Source organism: Temnothorax longispinosus, unplaced genomic scaffold, assembly GCF_030848805.1.
Source record: "Temnothorax longispinosus isolate EJ_2023e unplaced genomic scaffold, Tlon_JGU_v1 HiC_scaffold_31, whole genome shotgun sequence".
Taxonomy (NCBI): Eukaryota; Metazoa; Arthropoda; class Insecta; order Hymenoptera; family Formicidae; genus Temnothorax; species Temnothorax longispinosus.
The window spans coordinates 123,933-148,358 of NW_027270132.1; the positions used below are offsets into that span (position 1 = coordinate 123,933).

At 33.3% G+C, this 24,426-nt stretch overlaps 1 protein-coding gene across 1 annotated transcript; it reads right to left on the bottom strand.

Annotated features, from left to right (window-relative positions):
• Positions 1-302: 302 nt before the first annotated feature.
• On the bottom strand, positions 303-23,850 carry Kl-3 (dynein heavy chain 8, axonemal kl-3). The gene is made up of 63 exons (XM_071796792.1): positions 22,562-23,850; positions 22,317-22,480; positions 22,072-22,248; positions 21,765-21,986; positions 21,300-21,401; positions 21,057-21,203; positions 20,703-20,977; positions 20,289-20,628; positions 19,714-19,955; positions 19,162-19,649; positions 18,927-19,086; positions 18,601-18,809; positions 18,271-18,395; positions 18,002-18,182; positions 17,245-17,582; positions 16,930-17,093; positions 16,517-16,771; positions 16,179-16,419; positions 15,703-15,902; positions 15,454-15,625; positions 15,238-15,383; positions 15,021-15,159; positions 14,633-14,863; positions 14,357-14,562; positions 14,040-14,260; positions 13,652-13,937; positions 13,259-13,397; positions 12,900-13,120; positions 12,617-12,800; positions 12,222-12,362; positions 11,784-12,131; positions 11,512-11,701; positions 10,998-11,143; positions 10,706-10,904; positions 10,453-10,571; positions 10,009-10,345; positions 9,665-9,935; positions 9,388-9,588; positions 9,043-9,288; positions 8,455-8,773; positions 8,138-8,364; positions 7,839-8,061; positions 7,540-7,716; positions 7,289-7,456; positions 6,823-7,038; positions 6,475-6,612; positions 6,111-6,407; positions 5,873-6,028; positions 5,650-5,805; positions 5,446-5,581; positions 5,187-5,338; positions 4,837-5,090; positions 4,283-4,711; positions 3,001-3,277; positions 2,746-2,932; positions 2,398-2,659; positions 2,074-2,313; positions 1,816-1,983; positions 1,245-1,386; positions 967-1,156; positions 776-894; positions 538-699; positions 303-441 (listed from the first exon to the last, which is right to left on the bottom strand). Coding segments are annotated over exons 1-63 (13,095 nt in total). The 5' UTR covers positions 22,563-23,850; the 3' UTR covers positions 303-315.
• Positions 23,851-24,426: the final 576 nt, after the last annotated feature.

Here is a 24,426-nt window from a genome sequence, read left to right on the forward strand (position 1 = left end):
TAGCAAAATGTTTTTTCAAATTTTACCAGAATTGTATTTTTGTTAAACGTGAATTTAATAAACATTTTCTCTCTTTCTTATCTTAACATGTGGTTCACGCTTATTCCAAAAACCTCTGTTACTCAAACATCAGCGATTCTCGTCAACCGCTGGCACTCATTCCGTTTAATTTTATTCAATAAAGATTATTTTATTCAATAAGCTCACTCTAGAAACTTCCAATTGTGTAATACTTTCCTCTCTTTATTTATAATAAATATATTATAATAATTATAAATATATTAATAATATATTATAATAATTTATTATAATAAATTATTTATTATCACATAACAAAGCAACGCCACGTAATATCCAGTAATCAGGATTTTTTAAAGTTTGCAGCCAAAGCGGTGTTATTAACAGCGTATAAGTCCTCTGAGGTTTTTTATACACGGGACACTGCGCAGGAAAGGAAGCATTCGAATTATATATCGCACTATTATTATATAGGTACTTCATTTGTATTAAAATTAAACTGAAGTATACTAGTCGTACTTGATATAATTTCGGACTCTTGTCTGGGGCATTATGTAAAGCAAATATATGTACCACCGGCATTAATACGTAAAGAACTTTATTTGCCGATTCGCACAAACGGCTATTTCTTCGGTCCCAGCCGGCACCCTCAAGAAACAGACCATAAACGTAAACACCTTCCTGTTTCGCGAACATCGATATCATTAATTATTGCACGAGAATTTTGTATATACGTTGTGTAATTATCATTACATACAGGTGGCGGTGTTTTGATTTCTTCTGCCATATTACGTAAGACTTCATTATGAAGCGTAACATTATCCAAAGCCCATTTATGAGCACGCGTTATTTCTTGTTTCATCGCCGTCAAAAATCCTGCAAACACCGTTTTCAAACCTCACGTTACATCAAGAATTCATTTAACGCGAAAGTATGTATATTGAATGCCTTGCGGATTGAAGAAGCCAGTCATCCAAAATTTCGTCGGTCTCCCACTACGCAGCCAAGTCGAGAACTGTTGGTTCCTGTCCAACAGTTCCGTAAACCAGAATCCCAAAGAAGCGGACTCCCACGATCGAGCTTTCCAGATCTTCGGTATCCTGGCGTCATATATATTATCGAGAGCATCTCGCAGTTCCTAAAAATGTAGGTATTCATATTTATTCACTTTATGGAACATTTGCCTTTATACAACGATCATAATTAAAGGATTCTAAGAAAATCACCTCGCTCATTATAATTACGCCTTCTATGGCCAAGAGAAGATCCTTGAGCATAACGCGTACTAATTTTATAATCACCTGCATTCTGTCGATCTCTTGTTTTAAGAAAATGTTCATTGGGGCGGTATGATCCATTGCGTGTAATCTATGATAACATAAAAAAATTTGTTATTTTCTTTATTAAATTTTAAAAACTCAGATTTTGTCGATGAAATGCCAGCAGAAATATAACTGAATTTGTTAACAGAGTATAATGGCAGACTGCAGAAACTGAGTTAGAATCTGCTGTTTCATAATCATTTAAATGATGTGTTCCATTCAAATTTACGAAATGGCCAAAATTCTGTTCGGTTTCTGTCGACAATCTGTTATCAAATTATATCGGCAGGCTGTGCCAACAAACACGTGTATTTAATGCTGGTACAGATGATACGAATCTGTTGTAATATCTGAGTAAATCTACTGCCAATTTATTGTCATATTGCAGGCAGTTTGTTTAGTCTGTTATTTGTTATTCTTTATCAAATGTTACAAAAAATAATTAGTAGTTAAGATCGAAAGACAGCAGATAGACCTCTCTTTGACTTCAAACATGTCATACAGTCCCGGAACTTTTTCTAGCATTTCTTTCGCCTGTCTTGTAACAACTACTTCTCGAGATTCTGCACCAACGACACCCGCTTCTTTCGGCTGCACGGATATTATTATATCCAACACGGTCTGTGTTGTATTACTCTGGTATCTACAATATGACAAGCATAATTTTTCAACTACTTTACATAACTGTTCTTACATATCTGTGCGTAGCTCTTTTCTCGCGACAATATCTTACGTAATATCTGCATTTGGGTGCAAGCCATATACTTGTGGCGGATCTACGGGACTCATGGCATCTATCGCCTTCAGATAGTCGCTTACTTGCTTAAATATTAAAAGCGGATAATTCTTGTAAAAAACAAAACCTTCTGTGAATAGCGCTTCCGTTAACCACACTTTCGCGAAGGTATTTAATAGCCTTTTATCGTAGTCATCTGTAACGCGTCCACCATATTGTACCTCGCCTATCATATAACTGAAAATCCAAATAAGTGCAGAGGGAGAGTTAATAGCTAAGAAGAAGGAAAAGAGAGTTGATAATTTGGATTTATTCATTTACCGCACGCTCTGCCAATTTATACCACGCTTCGGATCGTAGTCATTCAGATGATTATTCATGAACATGCAGGATGCCAACCAGTCCGCCGAGTTAAATTCGTAAGGTATGTTCCATCCCAGAGGACCAAACTTCCGTCTTTCCTGAACAACGGTATGCAGGAATGACACGGTGTATATTAGTGGTATATATTGCGTAGCGTCACACTGGTCCAACATTTCCTGATTCATACCGCTGTATGTCGCCAATAAACCTGCTCGTATTCCTAACGCGAAAATCACACCTTGATTATGCTTCCCTTATTTCCTTATATAGGAATACATCTTTATTTAACGAAATAAAAATATATGCCTTGCGGGGGTTCGTATGTATATTTTATAGACATTTGCAGTAAGGAAACAGGAAAGTCTTTGTGCGGTTCCGTTGTGATCCACACGCGAAAATCCGGATGTGGCGTTTCCATTTCTAAAAGAAAGTTTGCCAATTCCGCCATGTACTCCAAGCCTAAGTGACAATTTTGGCATAAAACCCAAAAACCCTGCAAGTTGCTTAAATTAATAACGTTCTGCGAGAAGGAAAAGGGAATCATTCTTTTTTATAATATACTTCAGTTCTCGCGCTACTAAGCAGCCGACGAGCATGAACTTCTTGACCCTGTCCCATCGATATGCTTCTACAAACGATTTCCATTTTCTTCGCGAGTTGCTCGATACTAGGCGTAGGGTCCGATCCCATGCTTAAGAAACAGATCATTGGTGTGTTTGCTCTTGACTCGCTGTGCATTACATCCAGAAGCGTAATCACGGGTTCTGCATATTTTGCTCCTAAAGAAGATGCTATATATTTCCTTGATTGCGACAACGCTCTATCCATGCACCAAGCCCTGCAAACATGTTACAGGATTTTAAATACATGTAAGTAAAAAATTCTTGAGATTTTATATTGTATATTTAATTAAATTTTCCGAAAGCATTTTGCTTCCTCATAGAGGAAGCTTTGTTTTCGTTAAAAAAAATTTGTTTTTGTTTTTTTGAATGTGTTCAGAATGTTCTAAAACGTCGAAAAATTGCAATTTTAAAAAATGTCTGTATGTATGTGTGTGTGTATGTGTGTATGTGTGTGTGTATGTGTATGTGTGTGTATGTGCCAAATTTACCGAAATTTCTATAACTCCAGAACTAATCAACCAAATCTTAACGAATTATATATGAAATAGGGGTAGAAAAAACTGCAGAATATAATAGAATTAATAAAAATTGCTAATAATCAAGGGGTTCTTTTTTAATAAAATTTTGAATTTTTTCAGAAATGTTTGTTTATGCTTCAATTTCCGCAAATTTGGAGATATCGATCTATTTCTAATTTTATTATATTTTTCAGTCTTTTCTACCCCTATTTCATGTATAATTCTTTAAGATTTGGTTGATTAGACTCAGCTTTATACGCAATCAAAGGTCCCTAATTTTTAGAAAAATGTCTGTAATAGCTTTAACTTTTGTAAATTTTAAGATATCGGTCTATTTTTAATTTTGTTATATTCTTCAGTCTTCTCTATTTCTATTTTATATAATTCTTTAAGGCCGGTATTCGTAGTCGGGTCTTATATTCAAGATCGTCTTAAGTATAGTCTTAAGGCGTCATCAGCCAATCAGAGGGCTGTATTAGCATCTTAAGACGTCACTTCCTCTATGAGGAAGCCAAGTGCAAATTTCTAATTTGCACCATTTTTTTCTTATACTTTCTATTAGAAATACTCCATCTTCCGAGAATATATTTCACACAGTTTGTATTTTATATTTGTAATATAAAATATTAGATTTTAATAATATAATATTTTGCCAGTCCTGAATTTTTAATTTGTGAAAATTATATCTTACTGGAAGATTACCTTATCAAAAGCAATCGACGGAATGTATCCAATGTGTTGTAACCATTTGGTATAACTTCCTCCTCTGGTACATCTTTGTCGAACCAATGTTTCCAAACTTTCTCGGAGGTGGGTACTTGAGATACGATGTACTGAAATTGTCGTAACGACGACAGCGCGACTAAATTAAGCCATGTCACATCCGTGATCCATCTGCAAGGTTTCGGCTCGACTGCTTTTAAGTCCAGCGCTGCGCCGCCTTTAATAAGATACTGAAATTCCTCGTGCATGATACTGCCGCGTTGCAGATCGATTTTTAGCGTCATCAACAAAATAAACATATATTTATGTATCTCGTAAAGCCCGCGTGATTTGTACTTAAATGTATCGTAAGTCAGATATTCGATGATGTGATTTATTCTTCTCTGATTGACTGGACTTTTTTCGGACCTGTGATCAAGAATCAGGATTTAATCCACGTTACTCAGCAAAATGGGATTTGTATTTACGACATTAGGAACATCTGTCGTAGCACAATACAAGTCACTTGTGTTACGCGGAAACTATATATTTACCTAGCCATTGAGATATCAAATCGTTCTAAGAATTGGACGAGGGACGTTTGATACATGCAATTGACATGTGGCATGTCACATATCAAGAAGTATAAAACGCTACCGCGCGTTGCAACCGGTCGGAATTCTTCACGTGCTGCATCAATTTTTAACTCTGTATCTTTTGCGATACTCAGCTTTCTATTTATCTCCGCCGCTGTTTGTTTCGTGGTATTTAATACCGACATTAATTCAACGTCTTCTATCAAAGGCCCCTTTAAAAGAATAAAAAATATCACAAAGAAGATATTATTAATTGCACTTATTTTAGACTTATTTAACTAGTACTGCAAAGAGAACGATCTACATACTTGTACAGTACCCAATTTGTGTAGAAGATTCGTTTCTAATTCTTTAATCTTCCTATTATTTGCGGCTACGTCGGCAATCAATTGCGTTTTTTCTGTCTCCAACTCTTTCTTCTCTATTAAAATGACTCTTCCTAACAGTTGATCCTCTAGACCTGTGAAAGTAAGGCATAATATGGATTAAACAAAATTGTAATAAAAAGCATGTTCTTATAAATACACATTTTTAAGTATACCACGCAAAAATAGAATACACTTTTACCTTTCATTGTAACAGTAAAATCGATTATAGATGCGTGGGCGAATATTTCTGGAGTATAAAAAGGATTTGGTAGTTTCGTTGTAATATAAAGTCTGAAATCTTTGCTAATATCCACTTCTTTGTCGCCTAATTTGACCTGTTACAACAACAAATTATGTCAAATATAAAATTACACAAAAATTACGATCTAAGATATTTTTATACCTTGAAGGAGGTTCCTATTTTTATAAAATTCTTTTCTAGCAAGTTATCTAACACTGGATCTATTTCTTCCCCTACGTCTTGGATCAATAGTGGTTGTCCTATCGATACAGAATCTTCCAGATGATTTCTAAAGTATTTGTGCGTGAACCATGTTATCTGAAGAATACATTAGGATACGTTAAGTCAATCTCATTGCATTCCCTATTTTGTTCTATTATTGTACCTGTAAATCAAATTCTTTCTCTTTATTTTTAATCCATGTTTTGCCTTGCAACTGTGGGTCAATCAATAGAGGATATCTTGATGCTTTCGTTACAATTATCCCATTTTGAACCGATAACTCATCAGTTGGTAGACCTTGCAAGTTCCAATCACCAATCTATGACAAAATGGATACTTATTCGCTCATTACGAATTTTAATTATACTTCTTATGCCACGTACTTATTTATATAATTTTACCGTAGCTGTATCTGTCAACGTATTAACAATATTTAAGGTAATAGAAATTGGGATCTTTCTATCTTGTATGAAGTCAAGCCATTTCCTTTGCAAAAGAACTCGGAATTCTTGATTAAATGGTCCGCAATAAGAGAGAAATCCTGTTAACACCAACACATCTCCAACGAGACGTTCCGTTTCTGATTTAAATATAGTCACTTGCTCCGTCCATCTTATTTTTTCTCCAGATAATCCTTCAATCATAGCGGTTGCGATATCCATTTTTGCTTGGCAAGCCGCAGCTTGGTCGATAATTTTCTAATGAAAACCATTACACATACATGTTACGTAACTAATTTGAGTTTCATTAATATTGTTATCATACTTGTCGTTCTCGCATCACGGCATCGAATTCATTTTGCACTATCTTTAAAGCGTCGTCCTTTTCTTTCAATAATTCTTCTGCCTCGATTAAATTTTTATTGGCTTTCTCGTAATTATTTTCTTGTACAACAAGATTTGCCTACAATATGATTCTTTCTGATTACATATTTCTTAACGCCATATATTTTCCTATCGGAACTAAAGAACAGCCAACGTTATTTTGTAATTTAAAAATTAAAAGAAGAAAATTAATGCATTTTGTGTTTAGGTATGGAGAATTTTTCTTTCTACAAGCCATGAAATGACATCGGCTGCTCTCATTTCACAACAATGTTGATTAATAAAGAACCTTCAAAGGCAGCACATCTTTATTTATTTCATAAAAAGCAACCATGGAGATGGTCCACTGTATGAGACCCGCAACATTTCCACAGGCTTGTATTGCGGCTTCGTAAGTATACATGTGAAAATTTAAATATGGCATCATTAAGTCGACAGTTTCAGCATTAATATTATCCTTAGGAAAATTTTGTAAATTGTATAAAAATCTGGTATCAGCCAAGACCTGCAAAAAGTAGCATGCAAATAATATTTTGCGTTTGACTTAAAAGATTTTTTCCAATACAATCAATCAATATTAAATAAGCTATTTACGGCCCGAGCTTGGATCTTAGTAGCCTAATAAGCTCCAAGCTCGGACCGTAAATGACTTATTTAATATGATTGATTGTATATCATAACGGTCTTATTTCTCTTACTATTATTTTTTTCCAATATTGTTCATTAACATAAAAATTTATATACACAGGACTTACCTTTAATGATTCTGACCACGAAGGTGTTAGAAATTGATGTTCGTAATCTGGTTTGACTGGTTCCAGCTTCCGTCCGAATAGAATCAGAACGCAATCCATTATGAGGGTAATTAAATACGGTGGTTTAGCCAATTTACGAACGGTAGAGATGTCTGCTGCTTTTATGGTCTGAAATATAATATTGTCAATGAATGTTTGCGCGCGCGTCAATATTTGACATAAATGATATTATCAATTATTGGTCAAAGCACCTGCAGTGCAGCTTCGGCTTCCAATAAGGCAGGCTCCGCAGCTTTCAACTTCTGTTCCGCCACTGCCTTATCTTTCGCTATCACTTTCAGAATCGCTTCCGCTTCATCTTTCGACACTTGCACTTTTGCTTTCACACCCTCAGCTTCTCTCTTTTTTTCATTCACAGTAACAAGAATCTAAATATATATATATATATATATATATATATATATACATATTTATATATTACATTAGTACATACAAAATTAAAGTCGGAATTTCTAATAAAATTTATGTTTTACAAAACTATATTTCTTACCGTTTCCACTTGAACATTTTTTGCTGCAATCTCCTCTTGATTTTTTTCCAATTCGTGCCGTAACACATCGACCTGAGCCGCAGCGTCAATTAATTTATTTAAACCGCTACTCATATTAGAAGCAAGCATATTAATATTATCCAAACGTTGCTTGTAAAGCGTTTTGTAACTGTCGAGAAACGTTAAAAATGATTTCGGAGTCACGTATACTTGACGTCGGAACCTGCGTTTGTTGAAATTAATGTAGTTTAATTATTTACACACGGTAAAGCGCTGATGAAAAGATAAAAAAGTGAAACCTGTCGAAGTATTCCGCACAGATATCGCTTACGTCATCATGAATATCGCCCACAACTTGCGTTAATTGTTGTTTTACTTCCGGGCTGCATATGACTTTATATGTGCCTAGGAAGTGCTCGCCGACTGCGTATAGTGCGTCCCTTGGCCATCTCGAAAACCAATTTATCGTGCAACCGGATATAAGGCCAGGGAATTTTAATGCTCGAGATCTAAACTTTCCACTGACCTGTGCAAATAATTATCAACTTGATAACTCAGTAGGAGAATGAAAAGAATAAATGCAAATATCTTTAACAATGATAGTAACGAGACTCACTGGTGAAAAGCATAAGACTATATGTAGATTATTTCTCGCTCGCGATATAAAGTAATCGTAAAGATTGTCTTGCGTCGGAGGTCGTCGGGGATCAGCTTTTTTCATTAGCGGCGTGACAGTCGTCAAAATGTCATCTAATTCATCCTTTGGAAAAAGATTAGCCACTTCGCCAACGCTTAATATGTTGTTTATATATTCTAAAAATGCTTCGTCTTTTACTTCGTTGTCAGTGAAAATAAAAGTGAGACCTTTGCTGTCTATACCAGCGGCACGATACAATTTTCGCAAATCGTCCATCAAGCTAGCTACATTATAAATCCTGAAAATATAATTATACATTTTACTTTTTCATATAATTTCAATCACATCCAGAATACGTGAAACATCCAGAGTAAAACATTCTCACAATATTTCTACAAAACTGCGCATGCAAAATAAAAAAACTCAATATACGGTAAAATTAAAACTACAGATTGTAATTTTGTAATTATTTTCTGCAGCATTTCGCGTTTTACAACTTCCAATAGGACATTATTAGAATATTTGTTATGGAACATATTTAGATGCTTATTGTTAGTGGATACTTGCCTGGATAACGTTATTTGAAAGAAGTTAAATCCTGCAATGAAGGATGCCAGTCGCGTCAGGCTCTGCTTGCCGGATCCTCCTATACCTACCAGCAACGCATTGCTTCTGGGAACTCCAAGTATTCTCAATATTCGTATCAAGTGCACCAGAGCGTCGTGGAAGAAGACCAGATCAAGATGCATACCACGTACGTATTCATTAAATTGCTCCATATTTTGTTGAACTTTTGCGGTAACGATATCGTAACTACGGGTAAATAAAAATATGTAAAAATATCTTTAATGACTATCCATTTTTAAGTCCATCACATCAGACAAGAAGTTCAGTTCGGCTGGTTAGGCATACCTTGGTATCTCCTCATAAATTTTTGGTGCCTCTAGTACAAAATCTTCCGGCTCGTCACCTGTCGGTTCTGGTGGTTCGCGCAAAAAGTCAACAAAGTATGTCTCGACTGGAGAATAATATTGAAAATCTGGACCTAACATCTTCTCCGCGGTCCGCCATAACGTATTTTGAAACCATTCTTTATCGGCTGCGGTGATGAAGCTACGAATGATTTATTTACACGATTAAGCAAATAGAGCAAAAGTATTTCCATTTCGTAATTACAAGAAGAACAAACCGATCCGCTATCACGCGCGTGCATTCATGCTCCCATAATTTCAGGAGTGTTGTTATAGATTCACACTCGGCTCTCTCTATTCTGAGTATTCCCTCCCAAATGCGAGAAAGATCACGCAAGTTAAAAACGTAATGAAACTTGGCTGGTGTCGGTAACATCTTCGCTTTAGTTTGCTGCCACAATATTCGAGTCAACGGTATGAGCTTCGGCAAGAAATTAACGATAGTTTCGGAGAATCTCGTAATGCAGAAATAGCCTTGGCCGATGACACCTGCAATTTTTGATTCATATTGTATAAATTATGTTCAACGTGTTTCACTGAACGAGCGATTCATTGTTCATACTGAAAATTGTATCCATGGATTTGTTGGACGGTAATGTGCAATTAAAAATGTTGAACTGCCGTTTTAATCGCGGTGGAATATCATTTCGTCCTCCACCCGGATGATGCATCGCGGCAAGTAGCATAATATCTTGCATAGTGCAAAAGTCGCCCGGTTTATCCAAGGAGTAGAACCCTTTGTACTCCATTAACTGACGTACGATTTCGTTCGTAATTTGATCGCCCCATTCATTTATAGCCGGCATATTTATATCGTCAATAAAGATGGTCATTTTCCGTCCACCAGGTGGACCATAAGTGGTGCCCACTCGCTTTTCAACATAGCTCTCGAATACACGCTGAAGAAAGTGATGAAAAGTAATTAACATAATCGTATCAGCGCAATTAAAAATTTAAATAAGAGACTTATTTATTGCAATACCATATAATGCTTGGAGTTATTCACCTGAACCATGTTGGGCGTGGATGCTGAAGAAAAATTAAAAAACTTATTCAAATGATATTCGGGATCATGCTTAGACATATAGCTTTTCATCATTACGCTTTTTGCGGTGCCGGCTTCCCCTATTGTACAATTAATCCATATTCATATTATGTAATTAATACTATTAGAAAAAGATATATATTTAATTAATTTATAGATAGCTAAAAAACACTAGCTAAAAAAGCCGATTGCTAAAATGTTACGTGTAAACTACCTATTAAAAGTACTGCCTTTCCCTGTCTCGCTATAATATCAATTAAATATAATGCCCTCGTATTATCGACATTAGGAACAAGAATAGTATGGTATTCTAAGACACGATCTAAAGGATATTCAAATTCTGGCACCATTTTACTCCAATGTATCCATTTTCCGTCGTCTGATACTAGATACTCAAAAATAGTTTCATCTTCCTAAGTGAATATTTATAAGCGGAAAAAATATTAATAACGGTACACATTGTGCTTTAGCAGATTAAATAACATATAAATTTATCATATACGAACTGTATACTTCGGCCAGTTACAATTTGATTCATGATGTACAAGGTATTCTTGTAATGCAAATCGTCCATCTAGCTCTAACATTGCACCCAAGCTCCACATTACAGAAAATAGAAAAAGCTTCTCGATATGGTGCTCAGATAATATTTCTAAAAATTACAACTTTGATGAAATATTTGACAAGTATATATTTTGTTCCAAATTAAAATTTAATTACAAAGTAAAATTATTTAATAGCTACGGTAGCTACTATACTTATAAAATTATTAAAAACTTAAAAAAAAATACAAATTAATAATATATTAAAGAATATATAGAAAAAACAAGATTAAAAAACTATAAAAATACTTGAAAAAAAGATACATACAAAAAATGATAAAATAAATATAATTTCTTTATCAAATGAATGATAAAGATTATTAAATATATTCTAACAAAGTGCTTGCTGTTTTTGACGTGACACGTTAAGTGAATAAATATTTGTATGTAAAGGAGAAGTTTATATATTCATATTTACTAGTTGGGTCAGAATTTCCGACATTTAACCCTTCCAGTAAGTCAATGCACTGTCGTATATAAAGCGCCTCTAAAAGCATCATTTTAGTTTGAAGCTTTGTTTGAACGAATGTATGTGCATCTCCATATATTTTATGAAATAACGTTCGTAACACACGAACTTTATTGTTGGAACACTTTCTAAGCCAACCCTGTATTAAAAGTATTGTAACATCACAATAAACTTTCGCACAGAGAATATCTCATTATTACAAAACCCCAGATCCATATTACCTCTAAAATTGAATTCCATTTTAGTACAGAGGCACTGACGAATACCATTCCCATACGCGATATAGTCGCCGGAGACGCATTATCTACATTATCAGGTTCGAACACTAACTTAGTGTTTGGTGCCATTATAATGCGATCGCCATTTGCCAATGTTAAAGTTTTATTGTCGTCCAAAACAGAATTTAAATTTTCAATCCATACTGCATCGACGGGGCCGTCTAATACCATCCATAAATTTTCCGTCTTCTTCGTTTGCGTGGACCTTCGCCATATAATAGAGAATATACCGTCTGTCCAATCATTCGTCGCAACATCGAGTCTTCCAAACATTTGAGACGCGGTTATTGCCTATCAATATTTTTTCATATAAGTAAAAAAAATTATTTCTTTATCAATATATCTGATGTAACGGAGAACTATTATTAAACAGATACTGACTTTTGGATTCATTCTAATTTCTTTATGCGGTATACCCATCTCTGTTAGAGCTCTCATTAGTGCCCACATGCATCGCGTTTTACCAGATCCTGTTGGTCCGAGAACCATCAAACCATGGCGAACGAGCGACGTTTCGTATAACTGCAAATTACCAACATCATTATCATTATTTCTCTGTCAATGATAACATAACTTATATTAATTCTGTGTACAATATTTAAGTCCTTAAAAAACACTTGTTAAACTTCTTTGGACAGATTTACGCAAATATTTAAAAAAATATACAAATTTGTTTAAGAAATTTTCAACACAACACAACATTTACATAAAATTAAAACAAAGAGAATAAAAATAAATAAATAAATAAATAGATGTTAACATTATATTGAAAGTACCTGAACTGTTTTCAAGTTCCATTCGCTGTGATTCATTATGCCAAGGGCGATAGTAGCGTTATCTATTGCTTTCTGTAATTCTTTATATGTCTTTGTTGTTAACTTTATACCCGGAAACATATCTTCAATAAGCGACATGAAAAGAGGCTCGTCTTCATCCACTAATTTCGATAAATTCATATCGCTAAGTAAGAAAATTAACGCAGATTCAGATTATCTCTCCTTTCAGTATTCAAATAACTTCTTAGGACAAAATATACAACAGTTGATAGCATGGACTTACCGTAGTACCCTCATAAGTGTGGTTTCTTCAGAATCGGTGGGATGCGCGCGTTTCTGAGCACCAAGTGTGCGTAGACATGACAAAATGTTCCTCAATCCAAAATCATAATGTACCTGTTTGCTAAGCTGCTCCTCGCATAGTTTGTACAATATAAAAAATTTCCGAGCTAGTACTACGTTCTCTTTGAAGCCACATGCCGCGAGTTTTACTCGCATTATAATCTAATAAGCAAATAAAATTAAATTTACGGAATTAAATTAAATTTTATAATGAGGTAAATCCGATTTTTTACAGGTATCTACATGCATATAGCTTTCATATTTTAACACACAAAAAGAAATAATAATATTTTAATGTACTTGTCTGTCAGGAACCATCATCGCTACACTTCTAAATTGTATTTTTAAATTTTCCGGTAATTCTTGTCGACCAGCATACCCGGGATTCATTGTAATGAATATTCCGAATTCATAATTGAGTTTATATGTTTCACCATCACTGCAAAGAAAGTATACCTATATAATTTGTCAAAGATAATTATAATTTATTTAGAATTTTTCATTTATTTATATATTTCTTTATTATACATATATAGAAATAATAAAGGTTATTTAGAAATTAATATTTGTTAAAGATTATGTATATAATTAGTAAAAGAGAGAAAATTAAAGAAAAATGATAAAACTTTCTAATTTTTAAATAAAAAACTTAATTATGTATAATAAAAAATCATCGATTTTTTTCTTTTGTACCTGAATAAAAAAGTTGTTTTTCTCTCTTTTCGCGCGTTAAACACGATTGCTATTTGCTGTGCGGCGACGGATAGTACCGGTAGATCAATTCGATTAAATTCGTCAAAGCATCCCCAGCTGCCGGATTGCGCTAGTCCTTTAAATATTCTGCCTAAACCTCGGAAATCCATTTGATCGGAGCAATTAAAAACAACGACGTATTTTCCCAGTGCTTTCCCCATGTCTTTCGTCGTTTCCGTTTTACCCGTGCCGGCAGGACCTGCGGGAGCTCCGCCAAAATTCATTCCTAAAAAAAATTTTTGCGAGGGACGGCAGTAAGTGGCGTGACGTAAATACCCGTACAAATGCTATTTTACACACTATTTTTCCTTTAATGCAAGTATCATACCCACAGCCTGCGCTAGTGTTATGTAACACCTGTCTGTGAGTGGTGTAATTGCAAGTCGATCTGTACAACCCAAGAATTCATTTTGATAAACAAATTCCATGTCAGTTATCTTAATTGAAACTTCCTCTGAATCGACGTCGTAATAGAATCGACACTGTTTTAACCACTCAAAATCATGTATACTTCGAATTCTGAGACGACATAACTCGTCAAATATGTCTCTAAAAAGTATAAATGTAATTTACTTTTCTCAGAGTCTTTATTACGTTATAATTATTAATTATGAGACAATATTCACAGACGAATAAAGTCAGTACCTTTGGTGCACGTGTATTGTTATTAAACATTCGTATTTTATTCTGGCATACTTTGTAAGATCTTTAACAGTTACTTCTATAAGATTGTTTAACAGATCTAGGAACCATTGATTGGTCCTTTTCATTATCGTCCGGTCGCGTTTGGCTGTCGTGATTGCTATTTCAGAATCTCGTGTCCATAAAACTTGTAGTGCTAATAGACCGACCTATGAAAAGTGAAAATATTTGCAATTGATGTCTGTTAAATACACGAGCTTCGTATGCACATCATCTTACTTGCAAAACGGAATTTTCTATCAATAACAAGATGTCAAATTCAGGTGTGCAAAGTGATTGCTGTCCCAGCGAAATCACGGCACCAACGGATTGTTGGTGGACCGTTAATAAAACATTTAACCAGTTCTCCACGCCTCCTGTACACACGACTTCTTTTTCCAACACTATTTGCTCGTCTTCCCGTGAATGCATTGCTACAATTTTGTCATATTCCTTTTCGGAAAACTTCAGCTATGTACAAAAGATACTATAATAAAATCACGTACATAAAAAAACATGCAATACATAAGACTTATTATAGGAACAATAATAATTTTCATTGTAATGCGTGATACGATTGTTACACTTTGTGATAATTTTATTTTTCTGTCACATCATATCTCATTACTTTTGCTATATTATCGAAAAATCCATCAAGATAATTCTGTATCGTGTGACAATCCGCTGCTTGTCCAAGTATTTCCAACAAAGTAGGATCCGATATAAAGCAGAATCTTGGGAAAATAACTCGCTTGGTTTCCAAATAGCTGTATTAGTAGAATTTCGTTGATTAGACTTGACAGTCTGCGAGAGCAGTTACTTCATTTTGACAATAATATATATACCCGCTAAGTGACTTCTGGCACGATTCCAGTTGTTCCAGTAAATGAGGTAAAAACTGGCTCATCGTTTCGTCTCCAGTACACGTTTCAACCGCATTTAATCTTTCATGAGCGCGAAGCATAAGCTTAACCCAAGCCTTATCAATAGTCTAAAATATAATATAATACACGTTTATATTATTTCGTTGATAATGCCATCGCAAGTTTTACGTAGAGTACATTAAAGCGTTTCGCTTCAGTAGGTAGTTGCTTCGATATGTCGCCGCCAATAAATACTGCTTCCAGATAAGCCCACAGATTCTGCACAGTTAACCATTTCGCCAATATTTCCGATGTATTGCTAAGCTTGGTCTGCCACAACTGAATCTCTTTCTTAAACGGTGCATTGTAACTATAAAACGTTCGATGTGAATGTAGTATGTATTATAAGAGCTAATAATTTCAGGTTCAGAGATATATCTGATATACCGATTTGCCAGTAAAGAGCTTATGATCATTAAACTGTCCTCCAGCAGCGCTATTATTTCAGCCGTTTCGATACCCTTCAGCAATAGTTCGCCTCTCTGCTTAAAATGGGCAAATTGCAGATTTATAACCGCCCAATCCGCAATTACTTGCTTCAATTTAAACTCGATGTCTTGCTCCTTCACTGCACTAATACATATGTCCTATAACGTATAATATTTATGAGTATAACTTTTATATTTTATTGTAACATATTGTAATACATTATTTTGTAAAAAGATGTATACTGAGTGACACTAATTGAAAACAGTAATTTCACAACTTAATTAAGCCTCTTACACAATGCGAGGTGATAGCGACAGCGATAATGATAGCGACAAAATTTTCAATCTATCGGAAGCCGTGTATCAATGCTGTAACTTTGCCAGCAATTTTGTCGCTATTATCGCCTCGCATCATGTAAGGGGCTTTAGGCATACCTCTACATCATCTTTGTATTTCAACAAAGGTGCCTGCATAACGTTTGCTAAAGTAAATGTTTCAGATTCTACATCAAAGAAATATTGACAGAGTTTAGACAGTTTCTCCCAATGTCTGTCTTTCATAGCTTTATTAGCCATCATCTCTAACAATGGGCACATTTCATTAAAATCATCGATTTTCTTTTTCAGATCGATATATGCGGGCCATTCTCTCATAGCTTTAGGTAACTTTCGACATCTAAAATAATATTGCACAGTATTATTATAAGAATTTTATAATAGTATACATATGATTAAATCTTTGTTAAACATAAATAATTGTCAGCCTAGTTTACTTGTTTTGGAAGTCGACCAACTCAGTTATAATTGACTCAATATCAATTTCGGACCATGGAATATCGTAATAGCTATCAATAGTGCGCATAACTTGCAAATACAATGTGTATAATTTCTGTAATAAGTTAATTTCTCTTTTTCTCTGTTGTAGAGCTGGATACTCTGTTACTTCTATACCAAATAAGCTTTCGCCGCTGCTGTAAGTTTCATATCTTTCCCATAGCTCTTCAAAACGCGCTTGGAACAGAATAAGTCTTGAAATACAAAAATAACAACGTGAAAAATGATATTATTATTGGCATATCAATTTTATTCAAATTAAAGAATTACTTTTTCTAATATAATTAATTTTTAATTAATATACATGAAATTTTACAACCCACAAATATGAGATACTAGTGAAACGTTATACCGTTCGCTAGCTTCTTTTGCAGGTATTCCTTCAACCATTGGGCCACTTAGTGCAAAATCAATGTCAAATTGAGCTACCTTCTTTTTAAGAACTGCAACTCCATCAATAAGTTCCGTTTTCAATGGCTCTTGCATCTCACATATAACTGCTTGAACTTGTTTCGCCTACAAAAATATAGATGTTACTTATTCGCAGAATAAAATGAAAGAGATTGCTAAAATATAATTATAATATAAAAAATATAATTAAAATAAATTAAAATATAAACTATAATTATTAAAGCAGAATAAATATTAAATAAAAACAAATTAATACCGTATTGAGCATGTTGCTAAAATTGTATCTCAGTCCGTCTACTATATCTTGGTCCTCTTTTAATATATTGATATTAAACTTTCCCATTAATGTATAAGTCTCTTCAATCAAAATTAGTTCCATGTCTAATGGTACAAAATCATCTCGTATTTCTCCCAAGCATTTCATTGCAACTCTAACATCCTCTAAATCTTTGATGTGCCTGGAGAGAACTTTATTCTTTTCAAAAATGTAATCTGTTATTTTTTGTAATTTTTCCTTGTATTTATTTGATAAGGAGACACCCAACGATTTTTTCCACGCATTTGCTTCAACGAGGAACGCTAATTTTAATTTATCTATAAAATAAAAATTATAAAATGACACTAGTCAACAAAATTAAAATATTAATAAAATATGTGTACCACACTAACTAAAAAAAAATGCCGCTTATTTATGTGAAAAAAGAAAACATACTATAAAAGGAACCGGATTTAATTGCCACTTTTTACAAACTAAAACATATCAATTTCTAAACAAGTATAACGTCACAGAACTTTTTTATTGTCACGGTCGTAATTAGCACATACAGATTAACAAAAAATAAATGTTTTGATTTGTGTTAGAAAAACCTTGTTAATTAGTGCAATCCTTAGAAACATGTTTTTATATCAAAAGTAAATAATCAATAATTATTACGATTATTCTATAATAAATCGAGTATAGATAAAATATGCTTACTAAAAATAACAATTGTAGTAACGTTATTTTTGCGTACCTGTATTAATTTGAAGAGGACCAAGTATATGCCGGTCAGGTAAGTTTCTTATTTCTGTCATTAAGTCTTCATATTCCATAAACTTCTCTTTGATTTCTTGTATAAGAGGTTTGGAGTCAACAAACGCTTGTATAATTTTGTTTCTATTTTCTGCCCATATGTAAGAATATCGTAAATATGACTATAAAAATAAATAATTACATTAGTATAAATTACTATATATTATAAATCTAAATTGAATTAAATATAATAATAATTTTTATACACACGTTGCCAACTTTAGAAACATCATCTCTTAACATTAATATTAAGCCTTGCAGACTCATGGAACTGCGGATTATGTCTTTGTGATCGGATACGCTTTGAAAATAAGTATTGAGCAAATCGTTTTTATCTGTATGACATTAACAAATAATAAATATAAATAATTAAAAATACATTATATAAATTTACTATTCTCCTATAATGGTAATATAATAATAGTAATGTAATAATTTATCAGAAAAAATGCATGATAATATAGATAAAGAAATGTATCAGTTTTATTGTATATTTATTATCAATTTCGAGTATTTTATAATATTTTAGCCTTCTCTTACCAAGCGGTTTAGCTCGTGTATTTGTAGAATATCGTTGTCCCCACATAAACACTTTCTTGTGCGTTTCTATAATATTTGTTATAACTTTGCCAAATTGATTTTGCAACTCTTCTATTGATGGCATAATTACGATATTTGGTATTTGTAAAACGAAATATGTCATCATGATTGGAATTTCTTGTTCTATTGCAACGTCTTCAACCAACACGCTGAAGCAGAATACATTGATTTATTTATTTTATCTCATTCTTATTGTAGTTTACAATAAAATAATAAATAAGAAATATAGTTAACATCTAAATGCGTATTGATGCGCAATTAAGTACCTCATAATGGTTGCCTTCTTCTTTAATAAGTCTAAAGAATTTTTAGTGCATTTTACTAAAGCTTCTATTAATTTATTATTGTAACACGCAAAAAGTTCCATACAATCATTGTGCACTTGACTTATTTTAACTTTGTTTGTTCTTTCGATATAACCAAAGCCTATATTTAATAATTCATTAATCGTCTCAATTCAAAATAATGCAAAATTAATTAATAATTTGAAGAATACAATACCCGGCTCGAACGGTCCCTGTATTAATCTGCTTTCAGATCCGTATTGTCTGTGCATTTTTTCGAGATCTAGCCAATTATATTTAACATCTTGCACGGTAGGATCAGTTATAAGGTCCATAAATTTATTAATAATCATAATAACAGCCTTTTCTGCCGCCGAAGATTTGATTTCCAAGTCAATTGCTATTTTATCTCTGAAAGCTATATTGTCGGCTAAAAGTTGTTCTGGACTTTTCGGGTACTCATCTAGCTTCAGTAACATTAGTTCTGCAATAGACTCAAATACTTCATCCACTCTCGCTTCTTTCATGTCCGCCACTTCCTTAACAAATATCTCCGCGTTATGGATCTCTTCTTCTATTTTAGCGCATGCGTTAGAAATTTTCAGTGAGGACCATGTAATTATCGATACACAGGGTTGAAAAGCAATCTCAAGATTGACGAGTGCTATTTTTATTAGATTTAAGAACAAGATTGGGATAGATTGTCTGCACACACAAATACAATAAATGTATGAATACACGCGCAAAAATTTTAATCGGTAATTATCAAGTAAAATTTGTATACCTAAGGGCATCGTTTTTCTTAAGCAATTTCTTCACTCTCTCATAGGATAAAAATATCTTTTCTTTGCAAAAGATTAACATTTGTATAAAATCCGGCACTTCCAATCCAAATTTAGACATATGTTCGGATTCTCGTATTACTTCGTAAATGTAAGGATCGAAATTTAGGCAGTACTTATTTGTCTTTGGATGACGCACAAGCATAGGAGATGATAATGCCAGACGAACCTATCAATTGAAAACTATATCTCTAAATTATTTTAGGACAGTAACGATGTACATGCATGAGCAACATTTGCAAAATTTCCGAAAAAATTAGTCTTTTAAAAATAAAAAGGTAAATTATAAACTCGAACGTTTTAATTTTTTATATTTACGTCGCAAATTTTAAACCCTGTCTAATAAAATTTAATTTAGAAAATGCTACATTAGAAAAATAGTAAAAAAATATTATTTTGTCTCACAGATATGAAGAAATACATTTATTTAATTTCAAAAGTAATTAAAATACTTTGAAAATACTAATATAATAGTTAGTTAAAATAGTAAAGTTGAACTTACAATGCTAGCCGAATCGTACCACGCTTTGTAATATATTAACTCATAATGAATAAACACATTGATGAGAGTATTATATATCTTAATGCACTTTTGCATAGAGTCATGCGTAATCACTCTATGGTATGATTTAAACATATTCATAGGAATTTCAATGTGTTTATATAACTGCCGAATCCACAGGATCCTACCAGCGATGGGCGGAATATTCCTGGGTATAGGTGGATTGGATCTATTTTCATTGTATCTATCACGGATATCTTCGATCTCTTGTTCAAACATTGAGATGAGTTCTACGCACTTCCTATCAATCCTCAATTGCTTAAGATACAATTTTTGAAATCTGTGGGGGCATCATAATGTAAATTATAATACATTCTTACATGACTAAATTTAAGAAAATTGTCGAAGTACTACCTAGCTATTAAATTTAAACCCTGCGTTATGTTTGGCACGAGAGAAACGCAATTGTGAAAAAACGTTCTCAACTCCACGTCGGTTTCCGCTACGCTCTTTTTGAATTCATCGTAATCGGTATCAAAATACGGTTTTCTGTGATCTAAGGGATCATATTTTTGCGAAGAGATCTTTTTAAAATAATCCGTATACTTTTGCGCGTACGTATTAATTCCTTCTATAGTCGAACTGTGCAGGATGGAGTACATCCGTGCTGCTTCAAGGACATCCATGATCTGTATTACATATCGCGAATAAAGTAACACAATACAAACTCTGCACAGGTGTATCATGAATTAATTATTACTTACTTACTTTTATTATTCTTGTCTTGAAAGCGGCAAACTTCCCAAAAACATACATTTCGGATACCTCAAAAGGCTTCTCGTCTGGAGATTCTTCGACCTTCTTACACATAGCGTCGTAACAGTCATGATATGTCTCACAAAGTTTAATACAATCCTGCAAAATAATCGCCGATACTATGGTTTAATTTATAAAACAATAATAGTAGTGGAAAAAGCATTATTTTCATACATTTTCGTCTTATATCTTTACCTTTATTTTAGATATCATAGTACATTTCGATTCATTCCAAATGCTTAATTTTCCATCCTCCGTTAAATATGCTTTACACGCTAATATCATCTGATTTGTTATCTAAATAGAAATTATAAGTTGATCTATTAAAAACTAAATAGCTCATATGTAATTAGAACATTATAATTGTACATTTTAATATATGGTGAGATAAAAACCACAGTGTAAGTCAAATTTTTTATTTTCTCGTGTGCATAGATGCAATCTGTACAATATATAAATTGCATCTATGCACACGAGAAAATATTTTTAAAAATTTGACTTACACCACTGTGGTTTTTACTCCTCCATATATATTATAGGTTTTTGAAAATTATTTTACAAGATTATATATATAAGATTAGTCGACTTTTGATTACAATTTATACAATTAAAAATAATATATGTAGATTCTGGTTAGTAAATTATTTTAGGAAAAAGTACCTTTACATATACTGCGGTTACCATCTTCCTCGTATTGAAAAATCGCGATGTAGCATAAATCATTCTTATAGCATACATGAGCGCAGGTAAGTAATCTCCTATCTTTGTTGGGTCTAATCTGTATAACGGTTGTGTAAATTTTTCTAAGGCATACAGATACTTCACGTTATCTTGAGATAAAATATGTACCGTTGTAACATGATCTTCCAACGTCTTCCATTTCTATATATATATATATATATATATGTATATATATAAATACAGCGATGTATAATTCAATACACATTATGAATTTATAGTTTCGTACCTTTATAAGTTTTGATTTCGCTTCCGTTAGCAATTGTATAAATGCCTGGGTGTAAGAAGATTTTATGTGATTCATTATTGATGAAAACTGGCCGAACAAGCGCCGCCAATACGCAAGTTCTACAGTTGGACCTACAGTTTCGGTTTCCCTGCGCAATTGTTGGCTTTCAACGATGGCCTGGAAAGTCGTTTTATAAAACCGTGAAATTTCCATTAAGCGATATATAATTCGTACAAAAGTCATACCCGTTCCATCAATTTCATCCATATTCGGACATCAGCTTCTGCTGCCGCAATAACGTCCGGTTTACGAATGCTCTCTCTAATATTTTCGGGTAGCGCCAAACGTTTCTGATATAAATCCCAGTTAATTTGAAAACATATAACACTTTGCAAATCTATCTTCGTCACTATGGGAAGAGAAAAGAAGTATTATCTTCTATCGCGAAGGATTTGACAACTGGAATAAATACGAAACGTAAGTTATTTACTACTAAGAAATTCGCAAAAATCCTTAAAATCGCCTATAAAGTCGTCCTTTATCTTTTCCCCAGCTTCGCTCTTCGACAATTCTCCCCATTGCGTATTAGCAGTTAACGTACGTGCGTGCAAACGTGAAATTAAATCAGATATTCCTGCTAGCGCACTTTGCGATGTAGGATCCACCTCCGCATATGCATAATATGTTTCCTATGTAGAACATAAAATAGAGAGCGGCAGAAAGAGAGAAGAATGAAGAAAAAATATATCATAAACTGCAAATTTCAAAACTAAATATTATGCATTACATTTTATGAATGCAAAAGTAAATTCAAATTCTTGCAATATTCCGCATAGGTATAAATTCTAGAAAAAACGATATAAACTCGAGATAATTCAAGATGACGCGTTGCATTAATTTTTTTAGCTTACATCGAGTAACTGTTTGACTCCAAATTCCAAATTTGTCTTTAATCGATAAACTATAACGCATCTGCCTGAAAATTCTTCGGTAGTACCATCTGTTATGCAACAACGTATAACTTGCTGTTCTTTGCTAAGTTGCGGCGTCCATCGCCCGGATTCTGAGATTATGCAAATTTTATGTTTAGTATAACGGCGTAGCATGAAAATGTATTGTTGACGTAATCGCCATTGTTAACGTTATAGTAAAATTATAGTAAAATTGCGCGTGTAAAACAAGAGATCAGGGAAGTGTCCATCATTATACCGAATGTCGGCGGGCTCATAGGTTGAAGATATATAATAATTGCTTGTCTTCCACCCTCGGCGAAAAAATTGCTAAATACATTCACGTATTCATCTTTGTCGAGAATTCCTTCTTCTAGGGCCTCAGCATCTGTGTTTAAAATGTATGCCACTGCCTCCAGGACATGTTGATGCGTAATTTTCAATAATCCTTGCCTGGCATTACGAATTTCCTTGAATTTTGCCTAAAATAGAAAGACTTAAAATTATATACTAGGAACTTTTCTTTTCAATTTTCTTTCTGTAACATTATCATGAAAAAAATACAGATTATTTTTTACATTTAAATATCACTGTCTTATATTTTTTAAATCTTTTCTAATAAACTAAGTATAAAAGTATTTCTGTGTTTCTAATTGTTTCTCAAACATTTTCTGAAATTGTTTCTTTTTACTCGATTACGTGTAGAATTCTATTGTAAAATATAATTGTAATGTTCCAAATAAGATATATTACATATCTCTGGATTTTCCGCGAAAGTATTATAGATCCGCAAAAGTATTTACAAGTCGCTCTTTCGTACTCTCCGTGGGTAGATCTTCTCGTGCACCAATCCTCCTCTTCACTAACTCAGCGATTCGTTGGTCAATAGCCGGTCTCGTGTAATCTCGCGATGCGGAATACGCGTTTGCCATTATTGTCAAAAAGAAGCAATCGTGAGTGTCAACGTATAACTGAAAGGAGATTATTCCTAAAGGAGAAATATATATAGCTATATATACGGATACGATACGTTTAAATCTGACAATTCCTCTTCGGTCGGAAATTATGCGTATAAGGTGGGACAAATATAAATAAATGAACATCGCAGAGTATTTTTTCAGAAAAAAATTATTAAAGTACTGCAAACAATATTTTATTTATCATACAATAAGGAATATATATGTATTATGCTATTATCTATATTGTACAAAAATAGTTCAAATTATAAAAATAATATACTTTGTTTTTATGTTGAAAGCTCAATAGTGATTTTCTTCACGGAGCAAAAGAGTACATACATAATATACGTCAACTATAAACTATATAAATCTTTATAAATAATGAAAACGTACAATACTTTTATTCTGAGCCGCGCAAGGAGCTTCTTATTAACAGATTGTAATTT